The sequence below is a fragment of the Anabrus simplex genome, chromosome 13 (genome assembly GCF_040414725.1).
Source record: "Anabrus simplex isolate iqAnaSimp1 chromosome 13, ASM4041472v1, whole genome shotgun sequence".
NCBI classification, from domain to species: domain Eukaryota; kingdom Metazoa; phylum Arthropoda; class Insecta; order Orthoptera; family Tettigoniidae; genus Anabrus; species Anabrus simplex.
Window position 1 is genome coordinate 58,065,464 of NC_090277.1, and position 21,255 is coordinate 58,086,718.

Consider the following 21,255-nt stretch of genomic DNA (forward strand, 5'->3'; position numbering starts at 1 on the left):
CTTCTAGTGTTTTTTGTCAGTCGATAGGCCATTTACAACTTGTTGACTCTCACGGATAAGGACGCTCTTTCGCCGAGATACATACATTTCTCAGCCTTCTTGATCCTTCTCCGTTCTAGTACTATATCTCTGCTAACTTTTTTGATGTTGGTGAAGAACTCTGTTTTTATCCAAGGACACTTGCTTACTCACTTTGGCTGCCTGTTTTCTGAGGCAATTGACTTTTATTGTTGCTACATCCAGCGAATCGGCTATCAGTGCCATGTCACCAGAGTCAAGGTAGTCTACAACCAGCCCTTCGTACTAAGGACCCAGCTATATCCCACTCTGGACACCGAAGTCCGTCATCTCCTTGCGCCATTCTCTCTGTTATAGGAAAATATTTTACAATTCTGCGAGTTACACAGATTAATTAATTAATTTTCCAATGTATGACTGAAGAGAACGATAAATTATAAAGGAGATGAATGAAGAGAATAAATCTCTGTAATGTAAAGCGACGCAGGGATTTCTTTGAATTTCACGCCCTGGCTTACTCAGTGATGCGAGTCGAGATATTTTATTTATTCCTTATTTTCCTCTGGGACCTTGTGTGTTGCCTACTTGAAGGAAACGAGCTCCTTTTTTCCCCTTAGGTTATATTGGCTCCTTAACGGCGGATGGTAAGAGGCTCGGGAAATCTCTCTACGTCGTAAAAGTGCGTTCTGATGGATCTCTCTTTCAATTTCCTTACGACTCTATTTCGCCATTTGGTTTACTTCGTGACCGACTTCTTAGCTTTCTTTTTCTTCGTACATGTCTCACGTACACTTACTGATACAAAAATTCACTGAAATTTCGAAGTCCTCTAGTACAAACAGGGCCGAATAAAGGAGGAGCAAATCTGTAAAACAAGAACCCCAGAATGTATCCAAAGTCAACCTGGAGATTGAGTTACGTTTATTTCAACTGTTTACCGGGCGAGTTGGCCGTGCGGTTAGGAGTGCGCAGCTGTGAGCTCGCATCCTGGAGATAGTGGGTTCGAACCCCACTGTGGGCAGCTCTGAAGATGGTTTTCCGTGGTTTACCATTTTCACAACAGGCAAATGCTGGGGCTGTACGTTAATTAAGGCCACGGCCGCTTCCTTCCCATTCCTAGGCCTTTTCTGTCCCATCGTCGCCATAAGACCTGTCTGGGTCGGTGCGACGTAAATCAACTAGCAAAAAATAATTTCTACTGTTTTGCGAATAACTAAAAAATCAAATCTTCCTTCCTGACCGTGTGTGTGCCCACAATGGACATTGCCAACTATCATTCAGGGTCGGCTCGTCTGATCCTTAGAGAGTACTCCCTGTGGTTGGATGTCTCTGCCACTGGAATACCGTTTCCATTCCGGGCCCTATCGGCTGTACGCGACCATGTTGCTGTTCGACGCCCGCGTCCTTTCCTTAGCTCCTCGATTGCAAGAGCTCTCTTAACGGGACGATCTTCACCTCGACATCGTACGTGCCCGTACCAGCGCAACTGCCGCTCCTGCAGTCTATCACTGATAGGGACCGTACAGAATGATCCTCATCTATGCTCATGCGTACTCTATCCAAGAGGGTGACACCCGCTGACCATCGCAGCCTCCGCATTTTCTTTGTGGAATTTCTGATCACGTTTCTTATGCCTTTTCCAACGCTCGGTGTGGGGAGGTCTAATAACAGTCTTGTATATCTTACCTTTGAGCTTTGTAGGCATCTTCCTGTCACATAAGTCGTCTGTCAGCAAGCGGCATTTGGTCCATCCAACGTTGATGCGATGCTTCTTGTCATCACCAATGAAGTGAAATATCGTATGGCTTTTAGTGCCGGGATATCACAGGACGTGTTCAGCTCGCCAGGGTCAGGTCTTTCTATTTGACTCCCGTAGGCGACCTGCGCGTCGTGATGAGGATGAAGTGATGATGAAGACAACACATACACCCAGCCCCCGGCCATTGGAATTAACCCATTAAGGTTAAAATCCCCGACTCGGCCGGGAATCGAACCCGGGACCCTCTCAACCGAAGGCCAGTACGCTGACCGTTCAGCCAACGAGTCGGACCGTCATCATCAATCGTATCGATGGTAATAATTGAGCCTAGGTATTTGAATTTATTCACCGTTGTCAAAGGTTCACCCGCTAAGAAAATTATATTGAATAGACCTTTAACTTCCTCTTTGGCGCAATTACAGAACATATACTCCGTCTTCTTACAGATTATTCTGAGTCCATTTGCCTCCAAAGCTTTTGTTCTGGCTCGACCTCTTCACTTGGTTCACCAACGAGGACGATGTCGTCAGCGTATAGAATGGTCCTTGGTAGTTGTAATCAGTTGTTCTGTGAGATAGTTAATAAGTATACTGAATAAGTTTGGGCTGAAAGCTGAACCTTAAGGAACACCACCCTCAACAGGGAAACTCAGAGTTATCATAACTGGCCTTTACTTTTGTAGAAGGATGGATGTACATGTCATGGATGAGCCTCACATACTCCGCCGGAACATTTTGGTGTCGCAGTGCAGTCCAAACGATTTCCCTAGGAACGCGGTTGAACGCTTTCTCTGGATCATTGATAACAAAGTGGAGATTTTTGTGAAGTACAAAATGTTTCTCGATCAGTGTTCGGAGAGTTTGAATCGCATCACTAGATGAGACTCAACTTGTGAAGCCACCAAATAAGTAACGATAAAATAAACCTTTTTATTTTTTTACATCTAAACCGTTTGAGCCGCATTCTCTGAAATGTCCTCTTCATCATTGAGTGCGGTCTGTGGTCAAAATTACTATTAAATCCTTTTCAGTGCCCTATTGCCATGCAATTATATAATAAAGTGCACGCAGATGCGAAATAGCAAAATGATAAGATAACAGTACCATTTTGACGATACAGTAGACCGCTGTTGGTTCCGATGTTCTTTTATCTGAGCGGTTTATCTGCACTTTGTCAATAATATGGTGCACTTCTTTGCTTTTAGAGTGAGATAATAATGATTATTATAATAATAAAAAATGAGAAAGTGTCGTATTACTTGCACATGGTGTGTCCACATTGTTGTTGTTTGAGTCATCAGTCCATAGACTGGTTTGATGCAGCGCTCCATGCCACCCTATCCTGTGCTAACCTTTTCATTTCTACGTAACTACTGCATCCTACATCTGCTCTAATCTGCTTGTCATATTCATACCTTGGTCTATCCCTACCGTTCTTACCACCTACACTTCCTTCAAAAACCAACTGAACAAGTCCTGGGTGTCTTAAGATGTATCCTATCATTCTATCTCTTCTTCTCGTCGAATTTAGCCAAATCGATCTCCTCTCACCAATTCGATTCAGTATCTCTTCATTCGTGATTCGATCTATCCATATCACCTTCAGCATTCTTCTGTAACACCACATTTCAAAAGCTTCTATTCTCTTTCTTTCTGAGCTAGTTATCGTCCATGTTTCACTTCCATACAATGCCACGCTCCTCACGAATGTCTTCAAAAACGTCTTTCTAATTCCGATGTCAATGTTTGAAGTGATCAAATGTCTTTTCTTAGAAAGCTCTTCCTTGCTTGTGCTAATCTGCATTTTATGTCCTCCTTACTTCTGCCATCGTTAGTTATTTTACTACCCAAGTAACAATATTCATCTACTTCCTTTAAGACTTCATTTCCTACATCACCTGCCTTCGTTCGACTGCACTCCATTACTTTTGTTTTGGACTTATTTATTTTCATCTTGTACTCCTTACCCAAGACTTCATCCATACCATTCAGCAACTTCTCGAGATCTTCTGCAGTCTCAGATAAAATAACAATATCATCGGCAAATCTCAAGGTTTTGATTTCCTCTCCTTGGACTGAGATTCCCTTTCCAAATTTCTCTTTGATTTCCTTTACTGCCTGTTCTACGTAAACATTGAAAAGGAGAGGGGGGGACAAACTGCAGCCTTGCCTCACTCCTTTCTGAATTGCTGCTTCTTTTTCAAAGCCCTCGATTCTTATCACTTCAGACTGATTTTTATACAGATTGTAGAAAATTCTTCGTTCTCGGTATCTGATCACTATCATCTTCAGAATCATAAATAGCTTGGTCCAATCAACATTATCGAATGCCTTTTCTAGATCTACGAATGCAATGTACGTGGGCTTGTCCTTCTTGATTCGATCCTCTAAGATCAGACGTAAAGTCAGGATTGCTTCACGTGTTCGTAAATTTCTTCTGAAGCCAAGTTGATCTTCTCCCAACTCAGCTTCAACTTGTTTTTCCATTCTTCTGTAAATAATACGTGTTAAAATTTTGCAGGCATCCACATTATACCGACAAAAAATTTAGGATGCTCTTCATGTTATATAGAGAACGACGGCGCAGTCGGATTGATGGAGAAAATATTTCGTTTCGAAAAAAACTGAGGTTATTTTGTAACTTCCGAGCGCACGATTCAAATTGACGAACACGCCGCACTTGCTGTGCCAGAGCGCAAGTCGCTGCCCGCTGCTGTGCTTCAGGGAAGGGAGGGGAAGTGGGGTGTGTTATGGACGGTGTCGTTCCTCTGGGAAGGGAGGGGAAGTGGGGTGTAGGATGGACGGTGTCGTGCCTCAGGGAAGGGAGGGGATGTGGGGTGTATGATGGACGGTGTCGTGCCTCAGGGAAGGGAGGGGAAGTGGGGTGTAGGATGGACGGTGTCGTGCCTCAGGGAAGGGAGGGGAAGTGGGGTGTATGATGGACGGTGTCGTGCCTCAGGGAAGGGAGGGGAAGTGGGGTGTAGGATAGACGGTGACAGAGATAATGCACGCTGCGAATGTACAAGTTTCTTCGTTCGTATCGCACACAATGGTGTCCTTTTCTCTTACAGGCAATATCCACAGTTTGCCTTCGATTTTATGTTGGTATAATTTAGATACAACCGGTATGTATAAGGGACAGAAAGAATATTTTTCAACTAAGTTTTTGAAAAGATCATTAGAACTTGGTGAACGAGATTAATGGAAACTGAGAATGGGAAACAAATTCAACGGGTTCAAAGTGGACTGTCTAGCTTTCGCCAATGGCATCATCATTCTGTTAAATGACGTAGAAGCCGCTAGGATTCACATCAAACAGTTAAAAGAAAGTCGAGGAATAACCTGGGCTGGGGATATATATATCATAAAAAAGAATTTATGACTAACATCAAAGACTCCTCCCACCAAAACTCCGGATGAAATAAGAAGACATCAGCAGAGTAGAAGAATTCCAGTACCTGGGTGAGATAATCATGAAAAATGTAATGGACAAGGGACCACTTAGGGTACGAATACGCAAAGTTGAAATTGCCTACCAAACGTCACGCGCGATCTACCACAAAAACTGACTTATCCAAAGACTAAGATAAGGCAATGTGCGAAGCCAGTAGCTAAGTATGCATCTGAAATCCTTTCCCAAAAAATGTCAATAAAAACTCTCCGAAGAACTGGAAAGAAAGAAAGAAAGAGCGCAGAGTTATTAGGAGTATCATGGGATCTAATGACAAGAATGGCATAAAAATAAGGAAATCTATATCAAAATAGAGAAAACTTACAGACACAATACGCAATGAACGGGCTCGACTTTACGGTTACTTCAAACGAATGGATGGAAACAAGTTGACGAAATTGATCTTCCAATTTCAATTTATCCCAAACCCCAAGCAACGATGCTTTGGTTTAGAAACGCCAATACGACCTCCAAATGCTACAAATCGAACCAGAAGACGTCTTTTGCAGAGATATCTCCTGAAGAAAGGGTCAACAACAGAGACGAACAACTGAATAGACGTCACGGTACCACTGAGAAAGAATTAGGGAATTATGGGCTTAAAAGAAAGCAAAGTTCAATGTCAAATGTGTTCCTCGATAACGCCAGCGAATAAATAATAATAATAATAATAATAATGACAAACATGAAATATGGTTCAAAATATCTTACCACGAAACATTAAGAAACTAAACGAATTTTAGTGCCTAGAAGGAATAATTAAGTCTAAAGGTGTTCATAAAAGGGCAAACAAAAATACCAAAATAGAACTGGCTTTTCAATTAACTAAATTATTTACAAAACAATCCATATCGGTAAAAGCCAAATTTCATCATTGCTGCACCATCATAAAACCGGAATGCTTGTATGCAACTGAATGTTTCATATCAAACAAGAAAGGAGAATCTGGTGCATTAGAAAAGAAGGAAAGGAAAGTACTGAGTGACTGAATAAAAATGAATGGCGTGAAAGAAGCAATAAAGAACTTCATTTGAAGTCCACTGATACTGTTCTGCGGGAACATCCCCTCCCCATCTCTTAATCGTTACAGGATCACATGAAAGTGAACCTATTCTCCACCACCATCGAACCGAAGCACCGCGTATCATTTCAAAAATTGGCACCACCATAGAACTGAAGCACAGGGACGTCTCGTTACAAAAATATCATGCTCTTCTCGGGATTCGACTCACGATCACTTGAGTGAGATTATTGTGACGGTGTCACTACACAGTCATATGTTCGGAAGAACAAATTAACTGGGTTATTAATTTTGTAGGCGCCGGCCACCGGTGTTATCGTTCTTGTTATGTTTGTACCTCGATGTCTTCAACTTTTCTTTTTTTTTTTTCAACATTAAGTCGAGAGTGTACGACGCTCTTTTTCTTGGTATCTCCTTTGGAACTTGCCCCGTATTTTACCCACACAGATGGCATCTCTCTCCTCCCATTCAAGACATTAATGTCTTTCTCTCTCTCTGTCTCTCCTTCTTAAACGAGTCTTATTATATGTATAAAAGAGAGAAATAAAATTTCGTTGGATAACTTCTTCGCCAGGTGGGACATGGATTCTAGCTTAATAGTGTTTGCTAAACTACGACTTAATTTCGAAGCAGATGTTACTCTTGAACAAGGCTGTTTTCACTGCTGCTTCCTTATTTTTTTTACTTTTTACATGATGAAATGATAGTGTCCATATAAAATAGTTCCTGAAGGAGGTTCTCTACATTACAGTCAAACTCTTTAATAGCGCTGTCGCCTGTTTAGAGAAACACTTGGCGGGCAGTTTACCAACGTTATATACGGGACGGTCTGCAACTTGTGATATGGTCGATTAAAAAAGAAATAAAATTAGCAAGATTACCCTTTTTAAATTACTGTAATCTCTTTTAGTTCTTCTGCGAAACATTGTTTTCTCTTCCTCAAACTCCAATGGTAAATTATATTAGATTGGGGACAAGGATGTATTGCCATATCTTTTGCTATATTTCAGATAAGACGTCACGCATTTGGGTGCTAGAGTACATTGCGATTATCGTATGATGGCACGAAATCTTAGTTGTGCAGTGAATGAATTTCGGTTATGTGGGTGAGTCCATGTGCTGCAGTGTGAGTGTGAGGGGAGAGGCACATCCACTTCGCTGGTTGCAACGGAAGTGTTCATGTGAGATCCTGGCGACCACGTTATTGTGACAATTCTTCACTTGTCTCCCAGCGCACAGCAGCAGTAGTTATCCGCACGCGACTACCTTTGTTCTCCTCCAAGCTTGGGGCTTCGCGTAGGTTTGTGCCATCATTTAGTAATCGCAATCTGGCAACATTGACCAATCTGCAAGGTTCACTTCAGTGAGATATTCTCTTTCGCAAATAATTTTGAAATAATTGTTCACCTGCAGGGACAGTCCTTAATCAGTCCTAATCAAAATTCCAGGTTTTCAACGATCTTGTTTCTCAGGTTGATATACTTGCAACGTTGTTTCATTCCTCTCGCAGTTACAGGTAGGAATTATTGATCTCTAGTGCGATGAGGAGCAAGAAAAACAATTTAAAAACCAAACTGTTCTTGAGTGATTACGACCAAAAGTGTCCTTGTGTGAGGTTCCCACCAATGTTTGCAACCACTTTCCTTGATAAAACTACTCAAGGCTTGTCAAAAAAGAAAAAAGAAAGAAAATAGATTATCCAATGGAAACCCGAAACTATGCTGCAGTTAAATTGTGCGCGGAATATAACTCCAAACTTTGAACGCTTGGTTAAAGGCGCAATAATATGCAAGCATTAATACAATAACAGATTTACACAGGCAAATATCTTGTTTTCAACAAAAATGTCGTTTTAATCTTGTACACTTGCGTGAGAATAGGTAAAACAGGGCCTCTCAAACGCTCAAAATCTCACGCGTGCAAATCGAGGCGCAAGAGCTCCGTGCACTGTGCATCGGTCCCACTCGGCTCGGCTCGGACCAACGCTTCGTCTATGGGCTACTCGGCTAAGCTCGGCTCTACTCGGCTCAACTCAGCTCGCATTTGGAGCGCTAAGGAGCAAGTAGGGTAGAGGGAGATAGGGCGAGCGAGCGAGACAGGCGTGAGGAAAGAGAGAGACAGCGCTATAGCTCCAAATCGAGGAGTGGGGGGTCGGCGGTCTGGTCAACCAAGCGAAGTCGTCTTTTGCACCGTGCATGCACCAGGCGCATGCGCCCTGAGAGGCCCTGCAGTAAAACCTCGATAAGACGCTCCCGTTTATTACGCTGCCCCGTGTAATACACGCTTTTGCGCTCTATTTCTAGGCAGTTGTTATAGGAAACCATTATAATATACCCCGATATGTCGTGTTTTAGTTGCGTTTAAGGTGGTCTTTTTCGAAGAAATAACCTTCGGTTAATTTAAAAAAAATCAGAATAAATGAAAAGATTTACTCCCTTGTCAGAAGTGCACGTGCAAGCCTGAATAAAACTGTAAACTTCAACTGAAGCTAAAGACTTTGAGATCTTAATGTCACCAGGCGAGTTGGCCGTGGGGTTGGAAGTGCGCAGATGTGAGCTTGCACCCATGATATAGTGGGTTCGAACGGCACTAACTGCAGCTCTGAAAATGGTTTTCCGTGGTTTACGATTTTCACACTAGGCAAATGCTGGGGCTGTACCTTAATTAAGATCACGGTTGCTTCCTTCCCACTCCTAGCCCTTTCGTATCGAATCCTCTCCATGAAACCTATGTGTTTCGGTGCGTCGTAAAAGCAAATTGTAAAACAAAGGGGGAAGTCTAAATGTCAACATACTCTACAATCAGTTCGTGTTGACCTCGGTGCGGGAAGTACAGAGTGCACAGGGAATGCAGTTGAGAAGCAATCTTAGAACCTTCCAGGTAAACCAGTAAGGGATGTGATGAAAGGTTTTATTTCCTCATTTCCTCGTCCATGATGTTTTACAGTGGTGCAAGGGGTTTAACGAGATTTATCTTAGTATTATTAGTAATTCCTCTCTTTTCCAGAGCTTCGTTAATTTTATCATAGCGACTCGTCCTAGCAAACTCCTGTTCTACTTCTCGAAACTTCCCGTTTCGCCGATTGTTGACCCGAGGTATACGAAATCGCGCACTTTCAAACGGCCTGTTCTCCCCTCTTGATCACAAAGAGTTAGGATTTACCGACGTTGGGCTATAGTTCATACTCAAGACTCTCATTCCTCACCCTTGTTAGCATATCTGAAAGACCTTCCTCATTGCTGACAAGCAGAGTGAAGTCATCGGCAAAGAAATAGGAAACAAGTGTCCATGAATGATGATTTTAAAATATAGGCCTATTTGCCCTTTAGTACATTCATTTGGAATTGTGTAACTGTTGAGGTTCATCGGTCACTTGCAGACATTTGAGGGTGGATGAAAGTGACAGTTCTTCTTCGTTGGCTGCCGGCACTTAAAAAATAAAAGCGAGAGAAAACTTCTGCGCCGCGCCGTCTCTCTAAAAATCGTAGTAGATAGTTGGACATAATACTAATAACTAGAGCTCTGAACTTGAAGACCTATAAATTGCCTAAAAGGACCTTAAATATGCAAAAATAAAAAAGGCGCGAAATGCGATCCAAATGTATTCATAATTTTAGCTTTAGTTACATATTTAATTTAGGAATATAGTGTTTAAAAATGCAAAATTCTGGTGGTCTGCAACACACAGTGCAATAATGCTTCTTCTTTCAGACATTATATATTTTAGATAGATAAATATAATTTTAAACAATGAATTCCGTGTAGGTTAAACAAGTACTTGCAGAATTTAGAATGAAATACTTTTTCCCCCTACAATGAATTCAGGGATTCCGCAGTGGACATCCTTGAGAAAGAAATTCAAATTATTGTAAGTGGAATGCTATTTGGCTTAACCACACTAGGGTTATAGAAATTGGAATGTGGAAAACTTACCTCAGTTGGCTTTGCAGTATATCACAGTAGTCATCTCCAGGTTCTTACGCGAAAAGGATCGTGGTTTTTCAGACAGAACGTTGCGAAACATCGAGAAACATTTCTCCATCTCAATGGATGATGAGTAGAGGCCGGAATTTTATGCATTAACAGGTCAGAATGCAGACTTACTGAAGCGAGATGTAAGTATAGTCTACCTTCACAACGATTATGCTGTGGGGTTTGCATACACATTAGGGGTACGGCCCATCAGAATCCCTATAATATATGTTACTCTTTCTACATTATGGAAGAGCGGGTGGCCGACATTTCCTACTAAGCAAATTAGTTTGCAATCTAACCTATTACCGCATAAAAATCCGGGCTTTAATGATGAGGGTTCGTACTTAAAGCAAGTGAGATCGTTCTCTTCAGAAACACCCACATCAAAATCTTCTCCTTTTGATATTTCACTTATCTTGCACATAATTTGTTACCTCTAGTTTATGTCAAGCACTAGTTTCGTTTTTCATTTCATTTTCCTTTCATTTTCTCTGTTTTGAGATATGGTTCAGATGTATGTTCTAGAGGAAAGATGTTTAAGAGGTGATGGTGAATTAATTAAGACTCGAATTAAGAATGGGCTAAAATGTAGTAGAAAGGTGAAGTCACCAATAAAGCCGTTTTGTCTTTTCGTTTGTTCAACCCTTGACCCGTTCTCTACGGGGTCAGGTATGAGGTAAGATGAATCTGTCGTGGCGGTTTTTTATGACCGGATGCCCTTTCTGACGTCAACTCCATCAGAGGAGTTAACGAATGAAATGAACGACGTGATATATGATAGTAGGAAGGGAGAGGGTGAAACACAGTGCAAGCACATAGCCTACTGCTATCGAATAGCACCAAGGGGTCTGCTCATGGCTTAACGTCCCCATGCGACGGACAGCTCACCATCAACAGTGTCATATGTCCTCACTCCATATGAGCACTGCGAAGAGTTTCGGAATTTAATGGAGGCTTTTGAAACGCAATCTAGTGATTAGAAATTGCATGCCACGACTTCTCCTAACCTGCCGGCCAACATTCTGATGATGAAATTTTTTTCGACCGACGAGACTCAAACCGACTAACCACGGTGTCAGACCGTTTAGAACGACTATTGCCACCAAAGCCGTTAAGACATAAAAAAATGCTAAAATGACCAATAAACCAAAACACGCCGAAAGAGATAAAAAAAGGACAAACAAAACCCACCATTTTCTGGCTTACAATAATCCAGAAAGAACATTTATAATGTTGTGCCTCGTCTTCGGACACTCGATAAAAATGGATTTTTCCTCAACTTCCGATCCGCATGGGAAGTAAGGGGACTTTTCTTCGGAACCAGGGGAACTTCGTTTAAGGACACGAGTTCCTGTATCAAGAAGCTGGGCCTCACTTTGACAGATGTACAACAGCTTTCATTAAATATTTTGAAGAATTCGTTGACAATATTAAACCACCATTTATATTCTTGTCATCACTCATCAGATAATGGCTCATTTTATTACATTTCTATTATATATTTAAAAAGTTGTATTGTATTTCGGATAGGCCTACTTGTGAACATCCGCAATTGCGGCCGGATGCCTCTTTTGTTGAGAATAATAATAATAATAATAATAATAATAATAATAATAAAAATAATAATAATAATAATAGTTTAATTTTATCGTCTGTCCCTCTTCATAATTGTACTGTTTGATATACACATCTATTTATTTATTTAGCGTATGACTTTACAGGTTCAATACATACGTACATGATTTTCGAAAGCAAACTGTGTCTTTATGTCCAGGTTGTTTATGTAAGTTTGTCTCTGGTAACGCATGAGCAAAACACCGATGTCGCTACTGTACTTTCTTTTTTGACACTCGGTGATAAGATGTTGGATGGTCTGATTAGATGCACAGCAATCGCAGTTAGGTTTAGGAATTATTTTCCATTTGTAGTGGACATCTGCGTAGTTATTAATTTCGTGTGGCTGTTTCTAGCCGAGTGAAGCCCTTGTAAGGGAGACCCTCCGATTAGGGTGGGTAGCATCTGCCATGTGGAGGTAACTGCGTGTTATTGTGGTGGAGGATAGTGTCATGTGTGGTGTGTCAGTTGCAGTTGTTGGGAACGGCACAAACACCCAGCTCCAGGCCCATTAGTATTAACCAATGAAGGTTAAATTCCCCATCCCGGTTGGGAATCGAACCCGGGACCATTTGAATCGAAGGCCAGTACGCTGACCATTCAGCCAACGAGTCGGACATCTACGCAGTTACCATGCTCCGATCGGATCCTGTTAAGAGTAGACCAGGTTTTACGAGGAAGCTCAAATCCAGGTGGGAGCGACGAACGAATATGTGGCAGGGTTGACTCAGGCATAGTATCTTGTCTTCCCTGGCATTCTTTAGTTATATTGAAGGTGGTATTCTTCAATTCTATTGCGGTTCTTATTGGTGGACTCTGATTTCGATCCATTGTTGCTCACGCCCGTAGGTTTAACCTTAACGTACCCTATACGTGACACTCGAGTGGTGCTAAACAAGCAGCAGCGAACAGGCGACCAGAAATATTTCTCTCCTGGTCAAGATACAATATTAATGGTATAGAAATAAAAAATATGTATTGCTTGATAATTAAATTTCGTGCATCGGTAAATGCTATCCTCAGAGGTTTCCTTTTTTTTTCTATAAAAATGAAATATTTTCAAGGCCTTTATTCTAGATTTTGTGGCCATAGCGAAGGTATCGTATCTGCTAAGTCTCAGAGGAGTCATACCAGTTTAGGTTATTGGGAACGAGGTTGGAGAATTTTCTTGTAGAACGAGGTGGGCGCTACTTTGCTGGTGCTTTTTTTTTCAGTAATGGGGGAAGGCTGGCAGCGCGGCATGGCGGTGAAATTACTAAACTCTTATTACACTTGGCCGTTCCATTTCCCGCCCTGGCTCGGCTGTAATGACGTCATTTAATGGAACTTTCTGCTTCACTCGAGCTCACTTCGGTCGGTTTGCCCAGCCCAAAGATGATCCTCTTCTCTTCCGTTTTTTGCCCTCTTTGGTATTATATAGGAACAAGGTGTAATCAAGCAAGACCATTATTTTCGTAATTTACACTCCTCATTATATTTGCTCTTCCCACGCGAGCGTTAATTGCAGACTGATTCACTTTTGAAGTGAAAGTTAAGGCAAGGAATGCCGTCCACCTTGTCCATTAATTATGGTGATTTAGGTAATGAGAGTGAATCAAGGTAAAGACAGAATCACGAGGTAAAATAGATCCGGAGGTTTGATACAGAAGATTTACAAAACTTGTAAAGTTCCAGTTTTGGGAAAATATGTTTGCATGACTCGATTTCCTCTACTCTTGAGAATCAAAAAATTTCCACTCTTATCTAAATGATTAAACTTTGTCTGTCTGTAAAGCCATAAACCTGGAGACGGTTTGGACAGGATTGACTCAATAGTGGAAGATCTTAATTGTCTAACTGGAATTAGGAGTGCTAATAACTTTGCTGATCTCCCCTACTCAGGAGGAGTGTTAAATTACAACCAACAGTTTCAATAAATAGGGTCCGAATTTCTAGGCAGTAATAGTATAGAATGCAAACTACTTTGGTTATTAGGAAGTACAGGTATTCCATGCTTCTGTTATGTAGCGAGAATAGCATGTATATTAGAGATTATGATAGGTCATACCCCTAGGATTTATGCAAGGCTCACAGCATATCTGCTGTGCAGGATAGATCGTACTTCTTAATCGCTTCAGTAAGTTTGCATTCTAACCTATTAGCGCCTAAAATTCCGGCTCCATGGCTAAATGGTTAACGTGCTGGCCTTTGGTCACATGGGTCCGGGGTTCGATTCCCGGCAGGGGTCGGGGAATTTTAACCATCATTGGTTAATTTCGCTGGCACGGGGGCTGGGTGTTTGTGTCGTCTTCATCATCATTTCATCCCCATCACGACGCGCAGATCGCCTACGGGCGTCAAATCAAAATACCTGCACCTGGCGGGCCGAACTTGTCCTCGGGCAGTTTCGCCACTAAGAGCCATACGTCATTTCATTATTATCCTAATTTCGCAGGTTCTGTCAGGAATGAAGTAGTCAAATTTTGGAGTATATGTAAAGGTCTTGGCGCACCATTTCCTTGTTGGTACTAGCGGTTAAGTTTATAGTGTGTCTGAAAGTGTCACAAATTCATGCCTATTTTTTTCTTATCCTTTTATGTCACTAAAATTCGACTTCTATTTATTTGTACACACAACATTACTGTTGGTAATCGCTTACACTTTTGCGGAAATAGCACTACTATATTGTGTCTCTACAATGCGTGGAGCGTTGTAGCCAAGTTAGTTCATGAATAAATCGAGTGATGCAGACAGTCTTCCGCACTGCAGTTGGAGATGTCGCAAGGTCCTTTGTTCTCGCTCTGTCCGGACATAACTCGCTTCTGCATCACCCCCTTCCTCCCTCTAGCTCCCGATTTTAACTTTACTTTCCATCGCCAACAATAAGAACTTAAATTGGCTATATGCGTGGACTCAAGGCCGCTTTGAAATGGATTCACGTCGCTTAAGTATGCTATCATAGTTTTGTTAAGGTTGGAAGGAGCTGTGGGAAGATAACTTACCCCTCGGTCGGCCTGGATTCACTATAGACTAGCTACTAACCGCAGCCGTCGCCAGAGTATTCTACCGTGGCTGGGTTGATGAGACAAGTGTGGATAAATTATGGACAAGAAAGTAGTTTGTTTAAATATGCATATTCGAAGATTAGTGGAATCAATACGATGGGAACAAAATGAGTAAAATGTTTCATGCGACAGGGGTGTCAAAAAATTACAGGTATGATTTATTTACAGCAAACTACTGGCTACCTTCATTCAAATTCAGTTACAGACCTTTAAAGGTTTGTCCCTCAGACACGATACAACGGTTATAGTGTTCAGTCCGCTGTTCAGAACAATCTCCTAGACCCTTTCTTGATGGTCTGTTGAGTATACCCGAAATAGGATTGCTTATTTCTTGATCACTTTGAAAATTACGCCACAGAAGTTCTTTTTTCACTGCAGGAAATAGGTAGAAGTCGCATGGTGCTAGGTCCGGTGAATAAGGCGGATGTGACATCACCTCAGTGCCCAATTCAGTTCTTGTGTCTTGATTGATCGATGCGCAGGTTGGTTGTCCTGATGCAGGATCCATCCCGTTTGAGCAAAGTTTGAGATATTTATCAATCCAGCAATCTGTTCACTGGTTAAACTGCAGTGTTCCCGCAATATGCCATCAGTTGTGTTCACACCGATGTCAGTTTTCGACGTTGAGCGTCTTCCAGGGCGTGAAAAATCCTCAAGATCAGTTTTACCCTACTTAAAGCGTTTTTGCCACTCAGAAACTTGCGTTTTTCCCATGGCTTCCTCTCTGAAAGTTTGTTGCAACATTTCGACTGTTTGTGTTGGATTTTTGTCCAGAACACAAAATCTAATTGAAGCGCACTGCTGCAACTTGAGATCCATGTTGGGTGCAGCGAACACGGCCTCTTTCCTCAGCTGCTCCCCTGCGACTGAGAAGCCCGAGGCAAGTGACGTGCTTCGCACTGTATCACTCAACTCCAGCGGGGGATTATTGAAACAGAAAAAAAAAATCATTCCGGTTACTTTCCGACACCCCTTCGTCAACGCACCCAATTTGCGTGACACCATGACTTTAGTGGAATGTCTGAGTTTCTCTCAGATAAGATTACGATAAGTTGTTACAGTCAGGCTTTGTTACGTTTAACATCGTGATATGTTAGCCGAACTATTTATTTATTTATTTATTTATTTATTTATTTATTTATTTATTTATTTATTTATTTATTTGACTTTAGCAGTAGCGAAGTTAGGGCTCCTGGCCCTCTCTTACACTTAACCGCGTAAATTACAAGCTAATACATACATAAAAGAAATGTACTAATCCGTTATAAAATCAGATATAACTAGGATAAAGTAACAGATATGGAGAACATATCATGAAGTTAGAAAGCAAAGCTCAACAAGTAAATAAAAGAAAATCCGGATCATAAAAGTAACAAGAAAGAGAAAACAATGGTATTGAAAGCGATCAAAGACGTTTATGTTGACAATTGGGCTGCAGTGAGAATTGATAGTAGAATGAGATCTTGGTTCGAGGTACTTACAGCTGTTCGACAAGACTATAATCTTTAAACTTAGTTCTTCGTTGTTTAAATGGCACAGTGTGCTGAAAGCCTGAAGTCTGATATATTTGAAAATGAAACGAGTTTGTTATGAAAATCAGCATTTCCAAGGCAAGAGTTTATTTATTTATTTATTTATTTATTTATTTATTTATTTATTTATTTATTTATTTAAGAAACCTAAGAGAAGTGAATATCAGGTTGGGAATACAAAGCTGGAACAGGTAGATCATTTCAAGTATTTGGGGGCCGATGACCTTATATGTTAGGCCCCTTTAAATAACAAGCATCATCATCATCATCATCATCATCATCATCATCATCATCATCATATTATCAAGTATTTGGGATGTTTGTTCTTCCAGGATGGTAGTATAGTAAATGAGATTGATTCAAGGTGCAGTGAAGCTAATGCCGTGATCTCGCAGTTGCGATATCAGTTATCTCTAAGGAGAAGGGCAGCTCCTAGACAAAACTGTTTAATTTTTTTTTTACAATTTGCTTTACGTCGCACCGACAGAGATAGTTCTTCTGGCGACGATGGGATAGGAAAGGGCTATGAGTGGGAAGAATTTGGCCGTGGCCTTAATTACGGCACAATCCCTGCATTTTCCTGGTGTAGAAATAAGAAACCACTTAAAGCCATCTTGAAGGCTCCCGACAGTGGGGATCGAACTCACTATCTCCAGGATTCAAGCTCACAGCTGCGCGTCCCTAACCGCACGGCCAACTCGCCCGGCAAAACTATCTTAACACCGGTCTGTTTTCAGACCAATTTTGTTGTATGGTAGTGAAAGCTGGGTGGACTCAGGATATCTTATTCATAAGTTAGAAGTAATCAGACATGAAGGTGGCGAGAATGATTCCTGGTACAAACAGATGGGAACAATGACAAGCGGGTACTCGGAATAAGGAGAGAAAGCCTTAGTTGGAAACAAACTCGATTGATCCAGCTGTTTGAAAATTAACTCATGAAAAAACACTATTTATACTTGATGGATTTTTCTGATTTTGTACATACTGTAGCTATAACATTATTAATTATATATTTTTTAAATATCATAGAAAAATATTCATGTGTTTTGAAATTATCAGGGAACCTGTCCCGGCTTCGTTGGTGAGATGAGAAGCATAGGATACCTAGAAGAATAATATAATCTTTTATGGAGGGCAAGAGAAGTAGAAGGAGACCAAGGCGATGATGATTAGACTCATTTTCTAACGATTTAAGGATACGAGGTACAGAACTAAACGAGGACATAGAACTTGTTATAAATTCGGGGTTGTGGCGACATATTTAGAAATCACATAACCCTATGCCATTATTTATAATTAATTATTCGAAATGGCGATGTGTCATGGTCACTACTTTGCCGTTTCCCTGATTATTTCCAAACACATGAATATTTTTCTATGATATTTAAAAAATACATGTTATAGCTACAGCGTGTACAAAATCAGAAAAATCCATCAAGTATAAATAGTGATTTTTTTCATGAGTTAATTTTCAAGTAGTCAATTATATAATTAATTTTCATATGATAATGGAAATGAATGAAAACCTACAACCTGTTTTCCAGTCATTGACCGGGTCAGGGATGTAATGAATGAATCTATATAGGCTATTAATACGATGGGGTCGCCACTCCCAAAGTGATTTAGTAATGACTGATAGATGCTATGAAATGAGAATGGAGAGTGTTGCTGGAATGAAAGATGACGGGGAAAACCGGAGTACCCGGAGAAAAACCTGTCCCGCCTCTGCTTTGTTCAGCACAAATCTCACATGGAGTGACCGGGATTTGAACCATGGTATCCAGAGGTGAGCCACAGAGGCTTTCATTTGGTAGTATTTTAAGAAAATCTTAATCAATGAAGCTATCTCAATCATTATAGTATACCTTCTTCTTCTATATGAAATATACATGGATGCTAGATTACATCTTAATATCTTAAAAACTTTCAGAGTTATCAGGGAAACGAGCAACAAACTTAGCGATAAAGGACTTGCTTGAGTGACGTGGTTTCGCATTTCTGGTTATAACTCCAAAAGTATCAGAGATATTAACAAAAATGTTGCACTGTTCTTCTTCTTCTTTTCCTGCCGCTTTTCTCACACCCGTGGGGTCGCGGGTGCGAACTGTGTCACACACACATATGTATTTATTTATTTATTTATTTATTTATTTATTTATTTATTTATTTATTTATTTATTTATTTATTTATTTATTTATTTATTTATTTATTTATTTATTTATTTATTTATTTATTTATTTATTTAGGCCCTGTTTTACGGCCGGATGCCCTTCCCGACGCCAACCCTATATGGAGGGATGTAATCACTATTGCGTGTTTCTGTGGTGATTGGTAGTCTAGTGTGTTGTGTGAATATGAAGAGGGGAGTGTTGGGACGGACACAAACAACCAGTCCCCGAGCCAGGAGAATTAATCGAAAGCGATTAAAATCTCCGACCCGGCCGGGAATCGAACCCGGGAACCTCTGAACCGAAGGGCAGTACGCTGACCATTCAGCCAACGAGTCGGACAAAAATGTTGCACTGTTATAAAGAGAAAAGTTCAATTTTAAATGAAAACATTAAATTGAAAAACCCCTCTTTGGTCGGTCAGAAGTGTTTGTCTCCCACTTAAAAACCTGTTTTGCCTCTTTCTCCTCATTCATTCAATGTTTCGCTTTCCTGATATATAGTTTTCCCTTTCCTCGTCATCTATACTGGCCCTCCACGGTTTGTGGATTCATTATCTTCAGTATATTTTTCGAATATCTTACCATGATACTCATATCTTTCAGTGTATTAAAAATAACTATAATTTTTGTTCCAGAATGTTCTGCGGGAGTTGGAGCAGAAGAAGCCCCAGCTGGACGAGCTTGTTCATACCGCGGAAAACCTCAAGGCTGACTCGAACCGTCAGCAACTCCACGGCAAAGGTAAGAAGCGTTTTGGTCACTATGGTTACTGTTGTCAAGGTTACTAAGGAAAAAGAAAAGACTTTTTTTATAGCACTCTAAGTAATGTTAATGTTCGGCACGCTTTGGAAGTTCACACTGCGGTCCGCGTGGAGTATGTCATTTACAAGTGAAGCATGACGTTGGCCAAGAGTATTCTGCTATTTGTGAACAGTAGAGTCACTCTTCAGACAGCCGTATATGAGTCATCTTCTATTGGTCTGCAGTCGAACCGACGTGTGGTCCTTCTTAACTTTTGAACGAAGAAATAGCGAGAAACCCCTCTGTGTGTGGGGGATACAGGCGAAGAATACACCCACGGTGTCGGACGCCTGTCGTAACAGGCGACTAAACGTGGAAGCCAACGAATGATGTAATTGGAACCATGATATTGCTTGAGATTGGTACCATCACGCGAGGAGCACCGTGGGCCTGGGCGTTGCCTGTGATTAGTACCATCGCGTAGAACAGCCTAACGTTCATGCGGGAGAACGTTCCGTGTGTTGGTTCCCTTGTATTAGACTGGGTTTGCGTTAACTACGAGTAATACCACTATATGAGGAACACCGTGGATCTGCGTTACCTGTGATTGTTACCACTGTGTGAAGAACACCACGGGATAGTGAGTTGCCCGTGATTAGTACGACTATGTGAGGAACACCATGTTTGGCATACCATGGGTCTACATTACCTGTGATTTGTACCATGATAGGAATACCGTGAGTCTATTTGACAGTGATTATCATTACAGTACCAGTAAGGAGCGGGTGACCTGGATTTTGAACCTCTTCGGACAACAACCATCGAAATATGATTTTGCTTTGGAATCAGTCCCTTGTTCAGTTTATACCATTGTTTGAAGGTATTTTATGCGAAGATGGGGCATTGCTGATCGGATCCACTGCTTGTTATAAGTTCATAGTGAAGATGAAAATCCACAGCCTGTTTCCAGTCATTCGACCTGGTCAGGAATGGAATTAATGAAGCCCCAGCGGCGAGGATAGGAAATGTGCCGGCTGCCGAACCCTGTCGCACTCCTCCGGGAGCAATGATTAATGACTGACAGATGAAATGAAATGTTAATGGAGAATGTTGCTGGAATTAAATATGACATGGAAAACCGGAGTGCCCTGAGAATAACCTGTCATGCCTTCGCTTTGTCCAGCATAATTATCACATGGAGTGACTGGGATTTGAACCACGGTATTCAGCGGTGAAAGGCCGGCGCACAGCCGTCTGAGCCACGGAGGCTTCTATTGTAAGTTCATAATAATTTTACATTATTCATCGTCGTCTTTTTGAATTCTTGTCAGTGGATGGATTTTGGAAATTTTGATAATCAAATCATTGCGCTTCAACATGTACCATTAGGGGCCGATGAGATAGATGTTAGGCCCCTTTCAACAACAATAACTATAATCATTTGGGAGAAATTGAACTAGAGACAGCGTCGCAGACGAGAACCACCTCTTAACGTTGCAGCCCCGCTACCCGATAAAGTGCAGTAATGGTATTTAACGCTTAAAGACTTACAACGCTAGTAAAATTCTTTACAGTGTTAGACTGGTATGTTATTGCTCTGTTATAGCTAGTAAGGAGAACATAAAAGAACTTGAACACAGATTTACAGCACCTTATTTCAGGAAACCGTTCACGCTTCATGTTGCTTTCATGTTGGAATCCGGGAGTCTGTCATGAATTCGTAATTAAAGGTGCATAAATTTCAATAGAGGGTTTGATGTTCATTGTCGTAATGATGTCACTTCTCGAACAAGTAGTCGAACGAGTAATGCTTATATTTACATGCATTGTTCGTGACTCTTACAGTATGATGAAAACCGTACATCTGGCATTAATTTCTAAAAAAAACGTTTAGAGCTGATATTAGTAAAGGGCTTTGTTATATCCC

The 21,255-nt window shown here is 41.0% G+C and overlaps 1 protein-coding gene across 1 annotated transcript in view; it reads left to right on the top strand.

Annotated features, from left to right (window-relative positions):
* LOC136884743 (dystrophin, isoforms A/C/F/G/H) overlaps positions 1 to 21,255 on the top strand; it is a 1,317,506-nt gene that overhangs the window by 957,825 nt on the left and 338,426 nt on the right. The window contains exon 50 of the mRNA XM_068230054.1: positions 19,223 to 19,328. Within this exon, the coding sequence (XP_068086155.1) occupies positions 19,223 to 19,328 (106 nt within the window). The remainder of the gene's footprint in view (positions 1 to 19,222; positions 19,329 to 21,255) is intronic.